General features: G+C 31.3%; 6 protein-coding genes across 14 annotated transcripts in view; 4 read left to right on the top strand and 2 right to left on the bottom strand.

Moving 5' to 3' along the window:
* The first annotated feature begins 31 nt into the window (after positions 1 to 31).
* LOC139112101 (carbohydrate sulfotransferase 11) lies at positions 32 to 2730 on the top strand. Its single transcript, XM_070672909.1, has 5 exons — positions 32 to 920; positions 1057 to 1253; positions 1333 to 1452; positions 1646 to 1786; positions 1870 to 2730. The coding sequence occupies exons 1-5, from the start codon at positions 672 to 674 to the stop codon at positions 2255 to 2257; spliced, it is 1095 nt and encodes a 364-aa protein (XP_070529010.1). The 5' UTR covers positions 32 to 671; the 3' UTR covers positions 2258 to 2730.
* Positions 2731 to 3006: 276 nt separating this feature from the next.
* Uba2 (Ubiquitin-like activating enzyme 2) lies at positions 3007 to 6279 on the bottom strand. The gene is made up of 8 exons (XM_070672793.1): positions 5989 to 6279; positions 5550 to 5704; positions 5181 to 5468; positions 4968 to 5035; positions 4660 to 4878; positions 4326 to 4583; positions 3585 to 4177; positions 3007 to 3517 (listed from the first exon to the last, which is right to left on the bottom strand). Exons 1-8 carry the CDS (start codon positions 6130 to 6132, stop codon positions 3275 to 3277), a joined length of 1968 nt encoding a protein of 655 aa, XP_070528894.1. The 5' UTR covers positions 6133 to 6279; the 3' UTR covers positions 3007 to 3274.
* Positions 6280 to 6352: 73 nt separating this feature from the next.
* Positions 6353 to 9216, top strand: LOC139112032 (U6 small nuclear RNA (adenine-(43)-N(6))-methyltransferase). The gene is made up of 6 exons (XM_070672806.1): positions 6353 to 6610; positions 6744 to 6960; positions 7060 to 7200; positions 7291 to 7651; positions 7733 to 7928; positions 8014 to 9216. The coding sequence occupies exons 1-6, from the start codon at positions 6506 to 6508 to the stop codon at positions 8521 to 8523; spliced, it is 1530 nt and encodes a 509-aa protein (XP_070528907.1). The 5' UTR covers positions 6353 to 6505; the 3' UTR covers positions 8524 to 9216.
* The window catches only part of Haspin (haspin), a 42245-nt gene continuing 31105 nt past the window's right edge, over positions 8692 to 19831 (bottom strand). For 2 of the 8 annotated variants that reach the window (XM_070672590.1, XM_070672618.1), the window contains 12 exons: positions 16853 to 16939; positions 12956 to 13147; positions 12527 to 12791; positions 11637 to 12452; positions 10750 to 11554; positions 10404 to 10658; positions 10185 to 10305; positions 9861 to 10034; positions 9519 to 9786; positions 9266 to 9418; positions 9038 to 9180; positions 8692 to 8961 (listed from right to left, as the gene is read on the bottom strand). In XM_070672590.1, coding sequence (XP_070528691.1) covers positions 8751 to 8961; positions 9038 to 9180; positions 9266 to 9418; positions 9519 to 9786; positions 9861 to 10034; positions 10185 to 10305; positions 10404 to 10658; positions 10750 to 11554; positions 11637 to 12452; positions 12527 to 12791; positions 12956 to 13140 — 3396 coding nt within the window. In that variant the 5' untranslated portion in view covers positions 13141 to 13147; positions 16853 to 16939 and the 3' untranslated portion in view covers positions 8692 to 8750. Of the gene's footprint in view, positions 8962 to 9037; positions 9181 to 9265; positions 9419 to 9518; positions 9787 to 9860; positions 10035 to 10184; positions 10306 to 10403; positions 10659 to 10749; positions 11555 to 11636; positions 12453 to 12526; positions 12792 to 12955; positions 13148 to 13372; positions 13526 to 13891; positions 13983 to 14358; positions 14485 to 16852; positions 16940 to 19831 lie in introns of those variants that run through there. The other 6 variants (XM_070672649.1, XM_070672642.1, XM_070672634.1 and 3 more) reach the window with 6 other exon arrangements.
* LOC139112166 (small ribosomal subunit protein uS13-like) lies at positions 13457 to 14765 on the top strand. The gene is made up of 4 exons (XM_070672989.1): positions 13457 to 13597; positions 13955 to 14140; positions 14221 to 14322; positions 14428 to 14765. Exons 1-4 carry the CDS (start codon positions 13595 to 13597, stop codon positions 14593 to 14595), a joined length of 459 nt encoding a protein of 152 aa, XP_070529090.1. The 5' UTR covers positions 13457 to 13594; the 3' UTR covers positions 14596 to 14765.
* Positions 14897 to 17255, top strand: LOC139112089 (uncharacterized). 2 transcript variants are annotated; one of them, XM_070672874.1, is made up of 6 exons: positions 14897 to 15188; positions 15306 to 15440; positions 15519 to 15862; positions 16044 to 16296; positions 16427 to 16698; positions 16842 to 17255. In XM_070672874.1, exons 1-6 carry the CDS (start codon positions 15081 to 15083, stop codon positions 16951 to 16953), a joined length of 1224 nt encoding a protein of 407 aa, XP_070528975.1. In that variant the 5' UTR covers positions 14897 to 15080; the 3' UTR covers positions 16954 to 17255. The 2 variants fall into 2 exon arrangements, with proteins under 2 accessions (XP_070528975.1, XP_070528978.1); XM_070672877.1 differs by lacking the exon at positions 15306 to 15440 and having other exon boundaries at positions 14897 to 15022.

Raw genomic sequence — 19831 nt, 5'->3', positions numbered from 1 at the left:
AGTTTTATATTATATTAATCTTTATTATAAATTTTGTTTATTTTCTAAAATAATGTTCTTCTTTTATTTTATTTTAATTTAAATTGTTTTAATGAACTAAAGAATAGAATGTACTGCCATATTTTCATTCTGCTTTACTAAAGTAAGATTAGACAAAGATTAGGACAGCAGGAAGTTTGAAGATAACAGAGACACTCAGATGAACTCGCGATGGAATATTAAAAGTGTGCATGTGTTTATATGATCTAGTAGTACATAATATCTGAAAATTATGATCAAGTTTTTTTGTGATATATAATTTGTTTAAAAGAAACGTGTCTAAACAAAATTTAAATTTAACAAATAATAAAAACCATCGCTTATACATCGCTTATACAAAATAGGCGGATATTTCATTCTGACGAGAGATAGAAGTGCGGAAAGATTCTAATATGTCGGAATTATTTCTGACGTATCAATGTCATAAATAAATTTTTTTATTAACTTTTAATTGCTATATAAATCTTGGAAGTGTCCTCAAATTATGTTTTAAATAATAAATTTTTATAAACCAAAATTTTATAAGTTTATGTACATTATACAATTTTTAATTACAACTTTCTACAATACGAAAGTTGTTTTATGTATTGTGTGGTTGATATTGAAATTAAATTGCAATTTATTAATTCATTATGTTTTTTAAAGTGCATATTTTAAAGTTTGGTTTGTGTACAATATTATATTTCCTCGTTTGTTTAATTTTCATTAAAACAAGAAGAAACAACGTAGAAAAAGTAACAAACGTGACGAAGATAGTTATTAAATATCAGCCGCAGAAATCCTATTTTTCAATTTCAAACAAGACGATTAAGAAAAATGTTGAATTGGAGATTAACATGTTACGAATAGATGAATTAAAGGGTGGAACCATCGATCTGCAGGTATCTTTATTTTAATCAATTAATAAGTTTGATTTACGTATACGCAAAAATAATGATTTTGTTTTAACAAATTTTAAACATTAAGGAATAGTCGAGTAGATGTCTAATTTTTTATTTTATATATTTCTGTTAACAGAAGAGCGCGACTCTGCTTCAACAGGTATCAAATGTTTGCATGAAGCAAAAGCTGAGAACACCTCTCGTTAAAAAGAATTTTTTATATAATGCCAAACATAAATCACTCTATTGTTGGATCCGCAAAGTCGCATCTACTAGTTTTACGAAATTATTTTCCGACATGGACAATCGTCGAGTTGAACACAATTTTTATAAGTAGTACATGAATTACACTTAATTATTACTTATTACTCTACATTCGTATAATTATATAATTTTGAAATTTTACTTGTAGAGAAGCGGACGTTTTGTCGCCAAAAAGTTTAGAAAATTTGCAGCATCTTGCTAACAATAATACTATTTTCAAGCTGCTCGTCGTTAGACATCCATTTCAACGATTGGTTTCATCATATAGGTAATTAATCTTATTACAAAAAATATCAATGTCAATGTAAAAATTAACAAGTTGATATTATTTTACAAATAGAAGAAAATGATGCGAATTCTATTATTCTAGTGGAATAATAAGAATTTACATTAATGTACTGTTATCGATTATTTTAATGTTAAAATTAAGACAAACATACTATATATAAAAATAATTATAGAGATCGCATCGAAGATAATAGTAAATACACTGCACAATCTTGGTTGTACGCTCGCCAAATTCTTCATCTCTCAAGGCCGAAACTTTTTCACTTCAATGCGTCGGGCAACATTCTGCAAAGAATATTCTTCAATAATAAAAAGTATTTACGACAAATTAAACTTAACTTCTTACATCACAATTAATTCATGTAACAAAGAGTATGAAATTTATGTTTCTTTACAGATTAAAAATAATACCAAGTTTCCGAGAATTTTCGGAATGGTTGCTAAAACAATCGCCAAATCACGATGACGTTCATTGGGCTCAATATCACAGTCATTGTGCGGTCTGCAACGTGAGATATAATTTCATTCTGAAATTGGATGAATATACATTTGGGGAAATCAATTATATTTTGTCAAAACTAAAATTAGATAAAAATAAGATCTACCTGCCTAAACTGCAGCGTACTCGTACTGGGATTACTAATTTTGATAGAACTTGTAAATACTTTAATGATCTAACTACCGACATAATTCTACGATTATACGAAAGGTATAAAGTAGACTTTGAGATGTATGACTATCAACTGGATAAGTATTTGCACTGTGCTAAGAGTAAAAAACTTTGATCAGGCAGGAAAATAATATAGCAGCAATAATTTTTAATTAAATAAACGGTAAAAAAATCTTTCTGAAAAATAACTACTTTCGATAAAAAATTTTTAAGATGTGACATCTTGTACTTTTTTATAAACTAAATGTAAAAAATATATTGTAATTAATTTTTTATAAACGAGTTTTTGATTCTATAAATACAGAAAACATAAATGGAAAGTTTTGTAAGAAGATTACACCTTAAAAATGTAATTATTAAATATTTACTGTTATTATTATAATAATTTTCGCAATAAGGTAGAAATTCATTATATAAAAATCATAGTGACTACATATACTATACAGGGTGTTTCGGTTTATGTTATGGACCTCTTAGGGCTAAATAGATCTTTTAGAGATAAATAAAAAAATCCTATATTATTTCGTTAAATTCTCAACTATTATTAAGTAAAAAAATTAATTATCCAGCGTAAAAGCGACAAGAAATAGCGTCGTCGCTTGTCGCGCTCACTTACCCACAGCTTCTTCGTCGCTCTTATGCTAGATATTGTAATTTTTTTCTTAATAACAGTTAAGAATTCTATAAAATGTTATAGGACCTTCCTAAGAGCTTAATAATCTTTAAGAGCTTAATAATATGGAGTGGAACACCCTGTACATACGCACGCACACGCGCGGGAGGATATTCTTTAATAAATGTTTATGTAAGTGAAAATGGTCTTTTTTTTAATGATAAAAGATAACGACAATAGCAATGACACTATAGAATATTACGTTACATTTATGTAGATCAATATACAAAATTAAATTACTTGTATAAATGACATATTGATGTTACTAATACAAAAAATAAAAGTTTTACTCCTCTGCAATTATAAATGAATATTAGAAATAACGTTTAAACTATTTTTCACACACGTCTCTTATTTCTTATATTGAATTCTTAAGTTTTATCGATTTTCTTGCAAATTCTTCATTATTTTAAGATTTATCTTTTGCTTTTTCAAGAAATAAAGTTAGAAAAAAAGAAATTAATTGTCGTCGCATATTATCATACAATCATTGTCATCAGAAGGCTTTCGAATCCTCAATGGTGGTTTTTTCGGTTCAGATAAATTATCACACGATGTGTCGTCGTTGTTAAGAATACAGATATCATCACTATCATCATTATCATTGCCATTATTAACTTCCACTTTGCGTTTTTTAACTGTCACTTCATCTTCAGTATCATTTTTACGCTTCTTAGACACATCCAATGTTTCGGTCACGTTCTGTAGAAAAAAATTTTTTTAGTAAATTATTTTAAAAAATTGAAAAACAATTTCCTCAAATACTTACCTGTCCATTAGAGCTGGAAGACTTTTCTATTTTCTCTTCTTCTTTTTCTTTCGGTTGAAGCGCGTTCTTATCTGCCAGTATTAAAAATTGCGGGCTATCGTCTTTGGGACCAGGTTTTTGTCGATAAACTACAAAAACAGTTAGTGAATAATTTTGTTGAAAGTCGTCCACCTTGAGAATTGTTCCATCCTTGATTCCTAATTCTTCCAATTTCTTGTCATTGTTACTCTCTGTTTCGCCTTCCTCGCTGCTAATAACTACAGCACCAGTTCCATCAATCATGACATCGGGGGCGATCATGTTCAATCTATTCTTAAGCACCAATTCTTCCAGTTCTTTAATAATCATATTGGAGGTATCAACTGCTAGTACAGCTTGCGGGGTAGGCGCGCAAACATAACATTGTGGATTAGGTGGATTTACTGCTTTTTCTGGAACTAGCAGTTGATTACGATGATTCATCTTCAAACGTAGATAAACCGATTTGCAAGCTTGCAAATTGTTCTCAAGAACTCGAAAAGCATGAAGGACCACCATACCCGCAATGATAGCATTGGTGGTGGCGATCGCTGGGATTATGTTGCCTGCCATTGCTAAGAAAAAAAAAAGAAAAAAGTAACATAAAGATTAAAATCGGAGATTCATATATAAAATACAATTAAACAATTTCTATAAATCATATTTTTAAATAAGATATAAAATATGTAAAAATTGTAAAATAAACGATACATTGGTACTCACATTTAATATCAAATCTACTCTTTTGAGAAATTCCAAATATATGCGCGCGAATATTTGCGCATGCGGCGACAAAATCCATAGCATACTGATCATCCTTATCCCAAACTAAATGATTGCCCGGCGATTTCTCTTGAGAAGATTTCAATGTCTGACTCAAACTTTTTATTGATTCTGCAAAAATCGAGCCACATTTGGAAATGCTCCAACGTTGCTGGTCCTTCAATCCAGGTTGAATAATTTCTTTACTGCAACCAGCCACTTAAAAAAAAAAAAAAAATTATGTTAGTTTCATTGAAACAATTAAAAGAACAATATTTGTGATATAATAGCAAACCTCCATCTGGTAAATCTCTCCAATTCAATGGCGTTGGAGGTCGGCGTTTTTTCCATAAATTATCCATACTCAGCAAATATTTAATATCATCGTGAAAAAGTTTCGTAAATAGCTTTTCCGGATCGTAATTGCAAGACTGAACCCAAGCTCGTGTTGAAATCCTATCGATATTGCCTTTATCATTAGATTCCATTTCTAAAGCCTCTTTTCCTGCTGTATCTGCAATTAAAAAATACTGTCTTATTATGTTTCTTGAATTTATAATTTACACTATGTGTAAATGAATAATACACCACAGTTTATATTACCAGTTGCTTCAGGATCTGCAGTATCTGGAGAAACATCTTGATCTGGATCTTCTTCTCCAAATAATTGACTGAAATTTAATATTATAAAAATAAGAATTATTAATCATAAAATTGATTTTTATGTCGTTCAGTATAAAAAAAATTAAAATTTATGATTATTATTAATATACAATTATTGTTCTATTCAAATGTAATTTATTAAGCAATAATTACTTAAAAAGATGTTTAGCCCATACAATACAATGAATAGGCTCACTAGGAGTATTGCGAATAGTACAACCAGGATAAGTCTTTTGAGCAGCTTTAGGTGTACATTCATAGCATTGACTCAGGCCTTTCTTGATAAGTTCTACCTGGCCTTCATAACCTGCAGTGCCAGATTCAATTAATGGCACATCTGCTGCCAAACACATACGATTTACATGGTTTCTAGCAGCTCTATTATCAAGAGCATTTAAAACCACTGAAAACTTTTTGAAGAAAGATAAACCAAATTCTGATCTGTAAATATATAACAAAAAATGTCAAGTAAGATTATAACACTAGCATCATTTGTTAAGCAGTGCATCAATATAAACTTACGATGTAATACTGTCATGATAAGATATAATCTTGACATCTGGATTAAATGTCAATGCTGTTTCACATGCTATACTGGCTTTTGACTTTCCCACATGTTTCTTTTGAAATAAAAATTGTCTGTTTAAGTTGCTAACATCAATTGTATCCAAATCAATCTGAAACAATAAAAGATTTAAGTAAAAACAATTTCAAGAAATAATAATAAAAATGTAAATGTAAATTAAAACAGAAAATATAATTAAAAAATAGAAAAAAAAATAATTTAGTAAAAATAATTAGTTACATGAATATGATAATCTGTACTGCTTTCGTTATTTAAAACATTTTATATTGTTATTGGCCATATAAAAGTGAAAACGAATAATATATGTAGAGTAAAATAGTATACGAAGATTCGGTCGGAAATGAGGTTAGGTATTATAACATTGCGTGTACTCACGATTTCAATATCGGCGAAACCGGACATCACTAAATTTTTAAGAACCTCACAGCCGATGCCACCGGCTCCGACAACAAGCACCTTGCTATGTAAAACTGCATCGCGTAATTCCTCACGAAAGACTCCTTTCACAGTCGTCGCCATCTTCCTAACAGAATTGCTTTGCGGCGGCCGGCATAGTTTTTCGATTCAGCCGATTCAGCGGTCTCACGATTCTCGCGCCTCGCGGCATTTCTCGCGTGTGTTTGCGCAGACGCGAAATCAACCTGGGTTGCGTTCGAAAACGTCATCGGGTATTATTTTATCCTTGTTTTTTACCGAATGTTAAACAAGGCTAGAATGATACACCCAGGCACTCGAGTGACGTTCTCACTTCTAATCTCTAACCTTTAACATTATTTTGTACAGAATAAGAAGAGGAGATTGTGCCGTATATCTACAAATAGATAGATGCACATTAAAATAGAAAGAAAAAAAAATTTGTACAGAATAACAATTTTATTTAATTAGGGTAAAGATGAGCGTAAAGCAGTACATCCATCCAAGGAACAAGTACAAACAACCGCCTGACTACAAGCAACTCGCGGTTATGTATCCAGAGTTCCGTGAAATTGCAATAATGGTACTACATTATGTTCACAATGTATAAATTACATTTAAAACTTAAATAAATTTGGTAATACTTAAATAAATTTGGACACATTTAAATGAGACATAAAACATTAAGATGCATTTTGTCTATGTTAATTATTTAGGACTTCACTGGAAAAGTCAGGATTGACTTCAAGAAAAAGAAAAGCTTGCATGTACTCACAGAGACACTTTTAAAGCATGATTTTGATCTGCACGTGAATATCCCAGCAGATAATTTAAATCCAGCGATTCCACTGCGCTTAAATTATATTTTGTGGATAGAAGACTTAATGACTCATTCTAAATTGGAGATGGACAAAGTCACAGGCATAGACATTGGTAAAAATTTAGTTTTACAGTGTACCTATACATTTATTATTAATATTATAATATTTTAGATTTTTATTCACAACCTCTGAATAACTTTGTTTTAAATAGGAACAGGAGCAGTTTGTATATATGCTTTATTACTGGCAAAAATCCATAAATGCCAAATGTTAGGAACTGAAGTAAATATGAAAAGCATAGAACATGCAAAACAATGCATAGAGAGAAATAAATTGCAAGATTTAATTAAAAGTAAGTTATTTTTTTTTTTTTTTGAAGCAACAGCTAAGTGATAACTACTGAAATTAAACTTTTATTTAATTTAAAAAATTTCTAATGTAGTAATTACAGTAAAGTCCGATAGAATTTTTAAGGATGTTGTGCAGGATGGTAAAGCTTATGATTTCTCAATGTGCAACCCACCATTTTTTGAGAGTGAGGATGACGGTTTCGAAAAAATCTCAAAAGTTTTGCCACCAAGAAATGCTCCTACTGGAAATGACAAAGAGCTGAAAACCGAAGGCGGCGAAATAGGTTTTGTAATGAAAATGATTGAAGAAAGTGTTGAAGTAAAAGATCGAATAAAAATCTACAGCACAATGATTGGTAAGAAAGCCGACTTAGTCAATTTAAAACGATTGCTAAACTTAAAAGGTATAAAGAATATGACGTGGACGGAATTCTGTCAGGGACATACAACACGGTAAATACATATGATAAATTAATAAATTAATACTTTTTTTACTTTAGAACTTATTAAAGTACATAGTATACATGTCAACAGATGGGGTTTGGCTTGGAGTTTTTTATCCCAAAATATTGTGAATCTCACAACAGCACCTGTTATCAGAAAACGTGGCAAGTCTATAGTGCAGTCGTTAAAAAATTACAAAACTTCGATAATATTTCCTATAGACGATAAATTTTCTTGCATAGATGATATAATCAACTTTTTACAAGCAACAACCAAAGAGTTAAATGTAATATAAATATATATTTATTTCCTTAATTATCAATAATAGAATTAAGTTTAAAAAATTTCTTTTAATTTTATTATTGTAACAGATTAAATTACAAGATGTACCTATTTCTGAAGATAGTTTCAATGGTTGGGCATGTCAAATAACTGCTAGAGAAAGATCATGGGAGCATATGCGTAGAAAGCGGCGTTTAGTACAACAAATTGCGTTAAAGCGAGCAAAGGGCGAAGATGGAAAATGTACTGCAGTGAATAAATGCGCTGAAGGAACTTCAGTTAACAGAGAAGAGGGTATGAAGAAATTGAACGAAGAAAGTTATAATAAAGAATTACCTGATAAAGATGTTCCCTTGCTCGTTTGTAAGTTATGGGTAGAGACTGGAAGTTCTGATGATTCTCAAAATATAATTATGCAATCTCACGAAATATTCAGAATATGGATGGTATTCGAAAATGGGTATGGTGGTTTAGACGCATTACATTCATTGCGACAGTATTTGATAAACAAATTAGAAATAAAGGAAAAGATTTTAAATAATCAATCAAAATTTAAGAAAAAAATAAAGAAATTAAAAAATAAAAAGTCACTATTGTAGTTGTAATCGCACGGTAAAAAGAATTTATTAAACAATAAATAAAATGTAAAAAATTCTGAAAATTCTTCATTTGACTCGTATTACATATAAAACAATTTATTCCATGCAACATGTTAAAGAAAGACAGTATAACACGTATGAGTACGTAAATTAAAAAAACGAGGCACATTACTTGTAGATAGAAAATTTTACCATTTTATTATCACTATTTTAATACATTTATTATATCATAGATACGTAATGTTATCAGAATTGTTTATAAAGTCGTATGCACTACTGTAGTTTAAAATCGAATCTTTAAAATTTTTTAATTTAATAATATTCTTTTTATGCACTTTTAAATTTGTTTTTTTGTATCTTATCATTGTAATCATTTTATCCAAAATATAGTGCAGCCACAGAATATTTGTATATGGTTCAAACTTTTGCCAATTATTCCTGCACACACATAATAAAGTTATAATGCAATAAATATAATGTAGAAAAATTATAATTTAAAATGAATGACACTTACTCAATTTTGTCACGCATGAGACGATAAATCTCAAATTGATAATCACCGTGAGCTGTAAATAAAACTGGATCCAGTGCAAGATCGTTATATATACAACATCCTTCGTATAACATCCTTGATAATGTATAATCTATTACAGATACCTTAATAAAAAAATTAATTAAATTATATTAAAATTATATATATCGAAGTTGTAACAATATTGGAAATATTTTTTATGAAACATACCTTTACACCTTTGTTAGGAAACTTAATCTTTTTTTCACCGAGGGTGTAATACGTGTATAGTTCCTTTGTTCTTGATACTAATACATTACCCCAATGCAAGTCTCTGTGCTCAAATTCAAATGCCTTTTCGGCAACTGCTAATGCCAACGCAATCTGCCGAAAATAAAAATTTTAAGTATTGATGGTTATATGATTAATTTTAGTCATAATAATGATTAAACATAATTTTCTAAAAATCCTGTAAATAAATGACCTGCAGAAACAGAGAATAAGCTTCCTCTGCAGTTTGGAATATGAAGGCTTCAAGATCTTCTCCGCCGTGATCAAGTTCAAAAACAATATATAATTGATTTTCGCCAAACATCGATGGACAATCGTTATCAGATGTTTTTTCATTGTCGTACACATTCCAAAGTTCTATGAGTTTTTCTGGATATTTTCCTATAATACAGCTGATATTTTTAACGTGTACAAATCCATTTGTTTTGTATGTATTATTTAACTTGAGATCATCCAGTTCTCTGCAAATATTCTTTTTTATAATAAAAATTATAATTATTTGTAAATAATTAATTCATGTGATGAATCGACTTACTTTGCAATTACGATTTCTGATAATACTTCATTAAATTTCTTCTGCGGTTCACCATTAACTAATTGTTCATTTTCTATAGGAATAATTTTTATGACAGATTTTATATCATTGTGCTCATAAAGAAAAACTTCTCCATAAACACCTTCACCTATTTTACGGCAATGTTCCAAATACCTTTCAATAAGATTTATATATCACATATATTAATATATGTAGATTTATAGTGTCAAAAATAAAATTAGTATAAAACTAAAGATAAATTATGTAAAACAACAAAAAAAGTCATGCAATATTTTGCAAAAATATATATAAAGATTTACATACAAATCTGGATAACGATCTGCAAAAGATACATAGTGGTTTTGTGAACATTTTTGTAAAACAACATCCTTCACAGTTGTAGAATGATTACTAATTTCATCATGTATTGAAGATTCTTTCCGATCTAAATAAATAGAAATGATTATTTTAGATCAGTGTTTGAAATTATGTAGATAGAATAAAGCAAATAGATTACAGCAATACATGAATAAAAATACTTACAAGAGAGATTCGAATTTGGAGATTTTTCTGTTATTATTCCAAATGCTTCGAGAAATGGCGTATCTTTAATATCACTCTTAAGGTTAGTATTATTCAATACAACTCGTGTTGAGATTCTTTTAAAAAATCTAGAGCTATTCATTAAATTAAGTTCTTTGTACATATTACTATTGGACATTGATACAATTGTAGATGTATCATTATGCAGATTTGTCTTATCATCTTTTCTATTCTTCGTACAACATTGAGAAAGTCCTGTAAATAATGTTAAAATTTTATTAATCAAATAATAAACACCAAAAATAATTATAATTAACATTGTAATTATTTAATCTTAAAGAATTACCCTGTTGCTGCATATCTAATATATTTCTGACGCTGTGTCTCCAGTTTTTTCCTTTTCCAATACTTAATTTGTCTAAATCAGATTTCTTGTTTATATTACTTAGTATTGATAAAGATCTAGTCCACTGTTTACCTGGTTTTAAAAACACAGATTTCTCCACTTGTGCATTTATTTTACTGTAAAGAGGCATGTCGCTAAATGATTTCGAATGTTCTAAATTATATGTCGAGTGACTGGGGGACAAATTTTTATCCTTTGCCGCGCAATAATACATTTCATTATTTAATTGTGTGGCTTCAATATTCAAACTATCAGAAATATTTGACATGCTAAGCTGCCATTTAGGATATTGCATTCTCTTTCCTATTCTGATTGAATCTTGTAATCGTGTAAGCAGTACATGATTATCGGAAATATTATTTTCAGATGCTGTACATATTTTGGAAGGTGATGTGTACTGTAAGTTTTCATCGGATTCTTCGCGATCAGTTGGTACACGCTTTTGTTCTAAACATGATTCGACAAGTATATCTTTCATATTTGTTGCAGCTAAAACATTTTTCTTTTCTCTGTTATTTTCGTTTGTATCGTTTGATGAACGATTATATATTGTATTACCAAACAATGATGGCGACTGATCAGTATTTGCAGGAGATATACTTAAAAGATACGAAATTTCTGACTTATGTCTCTGAGTAACAATTACATGATCATTATCTTTGCAAGATGTTACTTCGTTCTCAATAGCAAAGTTGCTTGTAGACGTTGGTGATTTCTGAAACATTTGTGAAGTCTGCATTTCTTCCTGTATATTTTCAAAATTAAATTTATAGAATGCCAACATAGTAATTAAAAAAAAAATATTTCTAAATATTGAAAATACTTACTTTTGTAACTATTAATGAGTATTCCTGGTTTAAATGTAAATCGTCATTGATATTCGAAATAATAGGTGAAACAGTTACTAAATTAATATGTTCAACTTGTTTTCTAATAGGAGTACTAGAAAATATATTTTCCTTTTCTTTATTAAATACTATATCACTTTCCTTTATAAATTTTTTTATTTTTAATCTTTCTACGTTTATAAAATGCTTTTTTATCTGATTTTTTGTTCCAATTTCAGATGGATTATAGATAACTAAACGCGACATATTTGATATATCTTTTATATTTCTCACGTTTCTCTTACTCTCTAAATACTTATTTTCAACTATATCATTTAATACTACAGAACACGATTTGATTTGCATATCTTTAAAGCTTTTAGCGTCATTATATTCCGGTGAGAGTAAAGTAGTATTTTGTACTTTTATAATATTTTTGTCAGCATTTGTATCACATTGTATATTCTGCTGATTTTCTGAAAACTTTTCACAGTTTAGTATGTAATTTTGAACATCATGAGAATCTAATTTAACAAAACATGGCTTTATTTGTTGATAATTTGCAATGTACTTCAAACTTGCAGTAGATTCATTCATTTTGATTGATTCAGTTTGCATAATTTTTTCATCAATTTTCTTAACATTTTGATATAAACGTTCATCGTTATTGTTATATGAAACACCATTCTCATATGAGGCACTTTTTGAATTATGCATCAAAGTATTTACATCCAATACTTGCTTATTGTCTGTACAAGATTTTAATTTATTTTTAAGCTCTTTTTTCTTTTGAATCTTTTTCTTTTTTTTCTGTCCCTGATTAATAAGTATAACATTAGAAACAGTATAATTTAACAATTAATTTATTTATTTCTACAAACTGTACATACCTGTACTTTTTCTGGTTGTCTTTCATCATTTATCGACATCATTCTTGTTCTTTTAGTCAACTTTCCTGTTGAAATTGCCATTTCTTGAACAGCATCCTTCTTATTTTTTGTTCTTGCAAGTTTATGGTCAACTTGTGCTGAATTCTGTGTACTGCTTATTAAAAAATTGGTAGATTTTACACTTGTTAAGTTATCAATATCACTCTCACTGCTAGTGCTTTGCCATGAATCATTTTCATCTGTATTCAATGGCCTAGGAGGCAAACTGTATTAAAATAAATTAAAACAAAATTAATAAAATAACATATATATTATAGTATATTAATATGTATATACATATATTGTATATGCATGCATAAACCAACTGTAAGTTTATATTAAGTAAATGACTTATTTAGAAATACATGTTCCTGTCTAAATTATTCTTACACTGCTTCTTTAGCGATTCTGTCAAACGTTGTTTCAAATGGGTCATAATTTAAAGAATCATCAACATTCTGCTTTTCCACAAAATTACAGTTTGTACTCGATATAAAAGATAACGCTAAAGAGGTTACAAATGGTTTCTTGACAGTTTTCCTTTGATAAGTTCGAATTGGTAATTTGCGATTCATTTTTTATCTAAAAATAAAAGTATTTGCTTTAGTTTGTAAGTTATTTTAAAATATACAAATAAGTTATAAACAATTATGATGATAGTAGAGTCAATGTTTGCATCTTTTATCATAAAAAAATTAAGACTTAAAGATATCTCTTTTTTAAAAAAAGCAAACTTTGATAAATATGTGCCATTAAAATATAAATAAATATTAAAAGTATCTTTGAATTTCACTAATTTTTTTTTACTTTTTCCACTTGTACATACACCAATTAACTAAAATAACGTTTTTCTTTTTCTTTTCCACCAAAGAATGCATCCAGAGACGCAACCGCTTAGTGAGCTTTTGTATCTGATTGGTGGATATTTCAGAATGAATATTCTAGGGCTCGTCCCTTCGCGCCTTACGAATCTTTCTGTGTCTATCGAATCCGTCTTTTTGGTAACTCGACAACAAGGTTAACAACAGGATGGTGAGCGTTCACGTAATTTTTTTCAAATTCCCGAATTTTCCACGGAGTCTTGTATTATGCGCTCCAAATATTCGAACACAATGATAAATTTATTAATTCTAAATTTGTCTCGAGAAATATTTCGACGAACGTTGCGAGTAAATAATTAATTTGACAATTTTTTGAGGTCGGATGTTTTGGAGAATCTTAGTGATTTTGATGTTTTTAATTAATACGATTTCACAATGATTATTAAAATTTAACGAGTATGTATTTTTCGGTGGACGAAATTTCGTTGAACGCCTTGCGAATTACTTTTGGTCGCGATTGAGGTTAAGCGTCTATGTGCATATACGACCATGGTGATGCTTTTTGCAGTCGCTCGTCATTCCCGAGAAGTTCCAACACATTCTTCGTGTCATGGGCACGAACATCGACGGCAACAGGAAAGTCATGTTTGCCATGACTGCGATCAAGGGTGTTGGGCGTCGTTACGCTAACATCGTTCTGAAGAAGGCGGATATCGACTTGGACAAAAGAGCTGGAGAATGCTCAGAAGAAGAAGTGAGTTTTACCACTTTTCATTGACAAAAAAATTTTCAGTAAACCAACATGTTGCTCGTATACTAAAAAAATATTATTAGGTCGAAAAAATCATTACTATTATGGCCAATCCAAGGCAGTACAAAATTCCAGACTGGTTTCTTAATAGGCAGAAGGATATCGTCGATGGAAAGTACTCACAGGTTTGTTATCTAATTATTAAAAAAAAAATTATTTACAAATAATTAGATGTTTGTAACAAAGTTGCAGGATATTTTCAAAATTTTATATGCTGAATTATTTTACAGCTCACGAGCGCTAACTTGGACTCGAAACTGCGTGAGGATTTAGAGCGAATGAAAAAGATACGTGCTCACAGAGGTCTGCGTCACTACTGGGGTCTCCGTGTACGTGGTCAACACACTAAGACTACTGGTCGTCGCGGACGCACGGTCGGTGTATCGAAAAAGAAATAATTTTTTTATACACACGCTGTGTATTGTAATATATAATAATAAATCTTTAAATGGTAAATTTTTTTATTCGATAATTATAATCGTTTATTCGGTCGATCGTGAAAAAAAATCCACTCACAATTATGTGATACAATGCTGAATACGGAAATAAATAATTCTGGTATACGATACTTATTTTATAATATAGCTGATGTATTCCTATGTCCTTTTAGGTGTTTATTATCATGTTGTTATTAGTTACTTCTACCGAAGTTGGTACGTGATGGAATTTTATATTGAGATACCTATAGAAGAAACAAATAGAATTTCCGACCGAGGACGAGTCCGTTAGCTGATGACAATAAATAACATCTACTATTGATGAGAAAGGGATTAGTTTTTGATGAGAGCTACATCTGGCAAGACAATATTCGCTATCGCTAATCACGTACGAGTCGAGCGTTATTTTATATACGTGTGCCTATAGTTTTTAAATTAACAGAAGCATGGCAACTGCCGAAGGAGGAAATGAACAAATTCTAACGAAATTTTCATATGATATAGCGCGTGCACTGTTCCTATTTGTGTCTTCGCCTCGCATAGTAACTAGATGGGTATTTAAAATTAGTTTAATCTTTTCGTTGTGCTATTCACAACAATACAAATCAACGCGTATAATTTCGAAAAAATTAATTTTGTTGTTTTTTTTTTTTTTTTTTTTTTTTTTCTAGCGCATACTAGAAAAAGGTACTGATCAATCAATATTTAGTCAGACACGCAATCTTTCGGGCGCGAAAATCAGAGAGGCATTACGTGACATAAGAGAACACATTTACAGAGAATATGTTCTTAACTACGGAATTGAAGTAATAAATCAATTAATTTCTCTTTTATTCGTGAAAACTTGTCAGTCATTAATTAAATTTATTGATTGATTGTTTCAGATACACTCTCCGATAGATTATCATCATAGGATCTTGTTCGTAAAGGGATATATTCAAGAAAGAGGTGCTGTTTATGCTCTTCACCAAATAAAAGAGAAAGGGGTGTACGATGGAGTGGTCGCGGTCTCAATAGATGGTTCGTTTGCTGCTGCTCTCAGCTATTACGGACAAAAATATCAATTAACCGTAACAGTAGTGGTGCCGTTGTCGATACATAGATCACATGTTGAATTATGTACAATATATGGAGCAAATCTGATTAATTTAACCACAAACAATCCGGCAGATTTACATAATGAAGCTGTGAACATAGCGCGGACAAGAGGCTTAGCTTACATTGATAGGTACTTAATTTTTCTGAAATTTAATTCAAGGTTGAAGAAATTATTTTACGAAAAGGAAGCATTTATCGTTTATCGTTTTCGTCTCTGAAAATACTTTTATACTAATACTTGTTATTCAACGTGTTACCGATTACATTACTTTTACTTGATATTAAAGTATGTTTCATGTTTTTTCTAATAGATACGATCATCCTGACATAATTATTGGTCAAGCCACTTTGGGTATTGATATTTTAGACAATATTCTAGAACAGAGATCTATAGATTTAGAAGAAAATGAAAAAAAGGCTAAAAAGAATAAAAACCTTAAAGATTTGCCAACTAAGCCTCCTGCAGAATTTGCAGTTTTATTACCAACGGCAAGCAATAATTCTGCACTTTCAGTGGCCCTTGCGATAGCTATCAAAGAACGTGATCCTACCATACAAATCTATGTAAGTAAATAAGTGCATTATTATGACAGTAAGTTGAAAATCGTTATCTTTAATTTGTCATTTTTAATAAGACATAGTTTATCGTCAAAAAGATTTGCCGATCACAGAAATTCATAACCATTACTTTTAGGAAATTCGTCCGACAAGTTGTGATCTTGGAAACTCAGGCGTTAGAAGGCTAACAAAGTCGACAAGAGAAGTGGCTGGAATAACACCGTCTAAATATACGTGGTTTACTCATTTCAATTTTAAAAGACTTTTTGATAGTATTTTTATAATAAATAATGCGGTAATAGGCAGGTATTATCAAATACTCCAAAGGCAAGGCTTCAATGATATCGATGCAGCAATTTGTTTCGCTGCAATTGAGTGTCGTCGATTTCAGCTGCTCCAAGGAAAAACGTAATTATTAATATTAAAACATTTTTAACTTTAGCATACCTTATCACTCTCGCGGATTTAAAGTACATCTTCGTTTCATTTATTTAATAATACTGTAATTTAAAATTTTATAACTATATTCTACTTGTGTTTACTTTTTTCAGTTTCATAATACCTATGTTTGGTGATATGGAATGGAGTCCAGACTTTGTACGTGAGATAACTTCGGATTCTGTTCCTCCGGGACCTGACGTCCCTGGACCTGCGAATGCATAACAATATGGATATGTGTAAATTGTCAACGAAGAAAACATTTTATTAAACTCGCATATAATTATGCAATGAAGTAATTTTGAATAACGAATGCATACATAAAAAAAATATTAAAAAAAAGAGAGAGATTTTGATTAGATTTTATTAAAAGTTTGTAGTTTTAATGTTTCTCGATATAATTAAAATTTTGTTAATACTGTTATAATTATGCGAAAAATCCAAATTAATTTTTATGAAACGTAGCCGTATATAAATTTATATTATCTGTATACATGTATTTTCTGAATAAAAATAAAAATATAAGATTAGTGAAGTTAATTAGTAACTGTAACCTTCTCTTTATAATTTTTTATAATTAGATATTACAAAACGCGAATGTTATTTAATACTTGGATCGAGTTGCATAATACCCGATAGTAAGATTCTGTTTTACTATTTCTATTACCATCGGGTAATATGCAACTCGAGCTTCTCGTTGTCGATCAAGGATAGCTCTGATGGCGGGCGGGAGCGATGCCCTAACTTCGAATACCTATTTCATTATTCTAAATTTCTATTACTTCTCGAGCATCTTCAGAGTCTCTGCACCGAGAAACCTCGGGAATGACGGATTATCATTTTGTTCACTTTGAATTTCCCAACCACCCACATAAGTGCATGATCAAATTACTAAGTATTATAGTTTAATTGTAATTGAAAATAACAAAATTAATTATTCGATCGACAATGTACTTTTTGACATCATAATAATAAAAGAAAAGTCTACAATTTTATTTTAACATTAGTTTACATAATTAATAAATTTACATGTATAATATTACGTTTTAAATTTGTTTTGTTTCATCGCACGTATGTAAAATTTTTTTATATTTTTATTACAAATTAATTTAATCGAGCACAGATATCACGAAAGATTAATCTCGAAACCCACTAATTTTTTTTTTTTTTTCTGTAATCGTACCATTGTTCTATTCAAATTGGGAAGATATGCGGCAGAAAAATCACCGGATTTCACGCTCGTAGACGAGGAATGGTCTAGGATAGACTGAAATATACCTTCGTGGAAAGAAAGTAGGTGGAGAAAAGACGGCCCAGCTTCACGCGGGGTCGTAAAGTGAGAATGACGTCTTTAAAATGGCGTGACAGGGCCTGTGTCCTGGCGGTGCATCCATTGACGACAGTGCAAACGACGAAAGGATAAAAATACCAGGGACATTACAAAAAGGGCCACAATAACCCTCTAAATAATGAATAGATGACACCGAGGACGCGTGAAAGTTAGCGACAATTTTTTTTGTCTCTCTTCTATTGTAAAAAAAAAATAGATTTAAAGAGGTGCGCATCGAGAAATGATTTGAACGTACAAAAAAAAAAATTAATGTAACTTACAAAAATTATATTATATAAATATGGCCTTATTCTGTTACGCACATGTATCGGTTTATTCGTTATATTAAATATTATTAACTAATTTATTAAAATTCGTTCTTAAATCACATTCAACATGCAAAAGAGCTTCGGAATCAAAGCGTCGCAAATCGCTTGGGGACGGTACATCGGGATAAATTCGCCATTCATTTCGAATAAAGTCCTTCGCGAGCAAATATACAAAAGGGAAACGGAGATAAACTGGTCTGATGATTGCCATCGTCGTCGTCGTTTTCCGGCCGATCGTTGAGGAAGTAAAAGAAACACGCGTTCTGCGCGTCGAAAAAAAAAAAAAATCCCGCTCGGGGATCTAATATTAACAGCCGGCTCTCGATTCCACGGATGCACCAACGAGGCTGTCGAAGCGAAATGAAATTTGTCTCGGTGTGTCGATGGAGTTTCGATAACTCGATAAAAATCCGGCGAGCGAAAAAGCAATCGTTTCGCCACGTACTCTCGCCCTCCTTCCCTTTCTTCTCTTTTTCCTCCCCCGTCTCCGCTTCCACGCTTTTATTTTTTTTTTTTTTTCTTTCCTCCCCTTTTCATCCCTTCTCGCTCTCTTTTTTTTTCTTTCTTTTTTTCTACAATATTTCTATCTTTTTCCTCCCCATTCTAATCTTGACTGCGAGGGTCAAAGGTTACTCGGTCGAAGGTAGAGGCAAGGTGCGAAATCGAGGTGGCGAAAACGAGTCGAAACGAGCGCACGGAGAGCGAGTCCGGGGAAACGGGGGAATACTCGCCGAGTTCCCGTGCATGATCCCCCTTTGATCCGTTTTACTACGGTCGTTCCCCCGGATTAAGCCGGAATAAGAAAGAATTCGCGGGAGTTCCGCCTCTAACATAATTTATCCGGCCATCGGCGTGGCGCGTCTCGCGTCGATTTTAAAGAAGAATAGGAAAAATCCCTGCAGTCCTCCGTGCTCGAGAGGCCTGCGAGATCGGTCTCCTTTGTTTCTACATAGTAATGCGGATCCCCTCGGTAACTCCGACTATTTCCCGCGCGATCTCCTTCTTTAGTTAACTTTTTATCCCGGGGGAGGGATCGCGCGATCCGAAGATATTGCACCGCTACGATCAAAAGTTATCGCCGTTCCGGCCATGATTTTGCATTAGTCGCCGATCTGCGTGGGCCGTTCGAATATTTACTCAAAATTCAGTTCTCACCCTCCACCTCCTCCCTCCCACCGGCCGAGCGCGGCCGCAGCGAAGACAATCCGCGTTGATTAAAACGGGAAATACACGCGACGGATGCTGGGGTTGTATCTCGCGGCTCGTCTCTCGCGATAAATTTGCCGCGGAATTCATAAAGCATCGTTACGCGTCCGCTTCAGGCGAATTGCGCGACAGGACATACGGTTTATCCTCTTTTCGTTTTTTCTTTCTTTCTTTCTTTCTTTTTTTTCTCCCAGAAAAGTAGTATCCTTTCGGAATCGTAATAAAAAGAAAAAAAAAA

The sequence above is a fragment of the Cardiocondyla obscurior genome, linkage group LG02, assembly GCF_019399895.1.
Source record: "Cardiocondyla obscurior isolate alpha-2009 linkage group LG02, Cobs3.1, whole genome shotgun sequence".
NCBI classification, from domain to species: domain Eukaryota; kingdom Metazoa; phylum Arthropoda; class Insecta; order Hymenoptera; family Formicidae; genus Cardiocondyla; species Cardiocondyla obscurior.
The sequence above is the reverse complement of the archived record's forward strand: the minus strand, read 5'-3'. Positions and strand labels throughout refer to the sequence as shown.

Coding starts and splice junctions, on each gene's coding strand:
- LOC139112101 (XM_070672909.1), top strand. CDS start 672: ATGTTTTTTAAAGTGCATATTTTAAAGTTTGGTTTGTGTACAATATTA. Junction 1,453..1,645: donor CGATTGGTTTCATCATATAG/GTAATTAATCTT, acceptor AAATAATTATAG/AGATCGCATCGAAGATAATA. Junction 1,787..1,869: donor ATATTCTTCAATAATAAAAA/GTATTTACGACA, acceptor GTTTCTTTACAG/ATTAAAAATAATACCAAGTT.
- Uba2 (XM_070672793.1), bottom strand. CDS start 6,132: ATGGCGACGACTGTGAAAGGAGTCTTTCGTGAGGAATTACGCGATGCA. Junction 5,705..5,988: donor GTTTCGCCGATATTGAAATC/GTGAGTACACGC, acceptor TTATTGTTTCAG/ATTGATTTGGATACAATTGA. Junction 5,036..5,180: donor TGGGCTAAACATCTTTTTAA/GTAATTATTGCT, acceptor ATTAAATTTCAG/TCAATTATTTGGAGAAGAAG.
- LOC139112032 (XM_070672806.1), top strand. CDS start 6,506: ATGAGCGTAAAGCAGTACATCCATCCAAGGAACAAGTACAAACAACCG. Junction 6,961..7,059: donor AGTCACAGGCATAGACATTG/GTAAAAATTTAG, acceptor TGTTTTAAATAG/GAACAGGAGCAGTTTGTATA. Junction 7,201..7,290: donor ATTGCAAGATTTAATTAAAA/GTAAGTTATTTT, acceptor TTTCTAATGTAG/TAATTACAGTAAAGTCCGAT.
- LOC139112166 (XM_070672989.1), top strand. Junction 14,141..14,220: donor GAGAATGCTCAGAAGAAGAA/GTGAGTTTTACC, acceptor AAATATTATTAG/GTCGAAAAAATCATTACTAT. Junction 14,323..14,427: donor TCGATGGAAAGTACTCACAG/GTTTGTTATCTA, acceptor ATTATTTTACAG/CTCACGAGCGCTAACTTGGA.
- LOC139112089 (XM_070672874.1), top strand. CDS start 15,081: ATGGCAACTGCCGAAGGAGGAAATGAACAAATTCTAACGAAATTTTCA. Junction 15,189..15,305: donor CTCGCATAGTAACTAGATGG/GTATTTAAAATT, acceptor TTTTTTTTCTAG/CGCATACTAGAAAAAGGTAC. Junction 16,699..16,841: donor CAGCTGCTCCAAGGAAAAAC/GTAATTATTAAT, acceptor TACTTTTTTCAG/TTTCATAATACCTATGTTTG.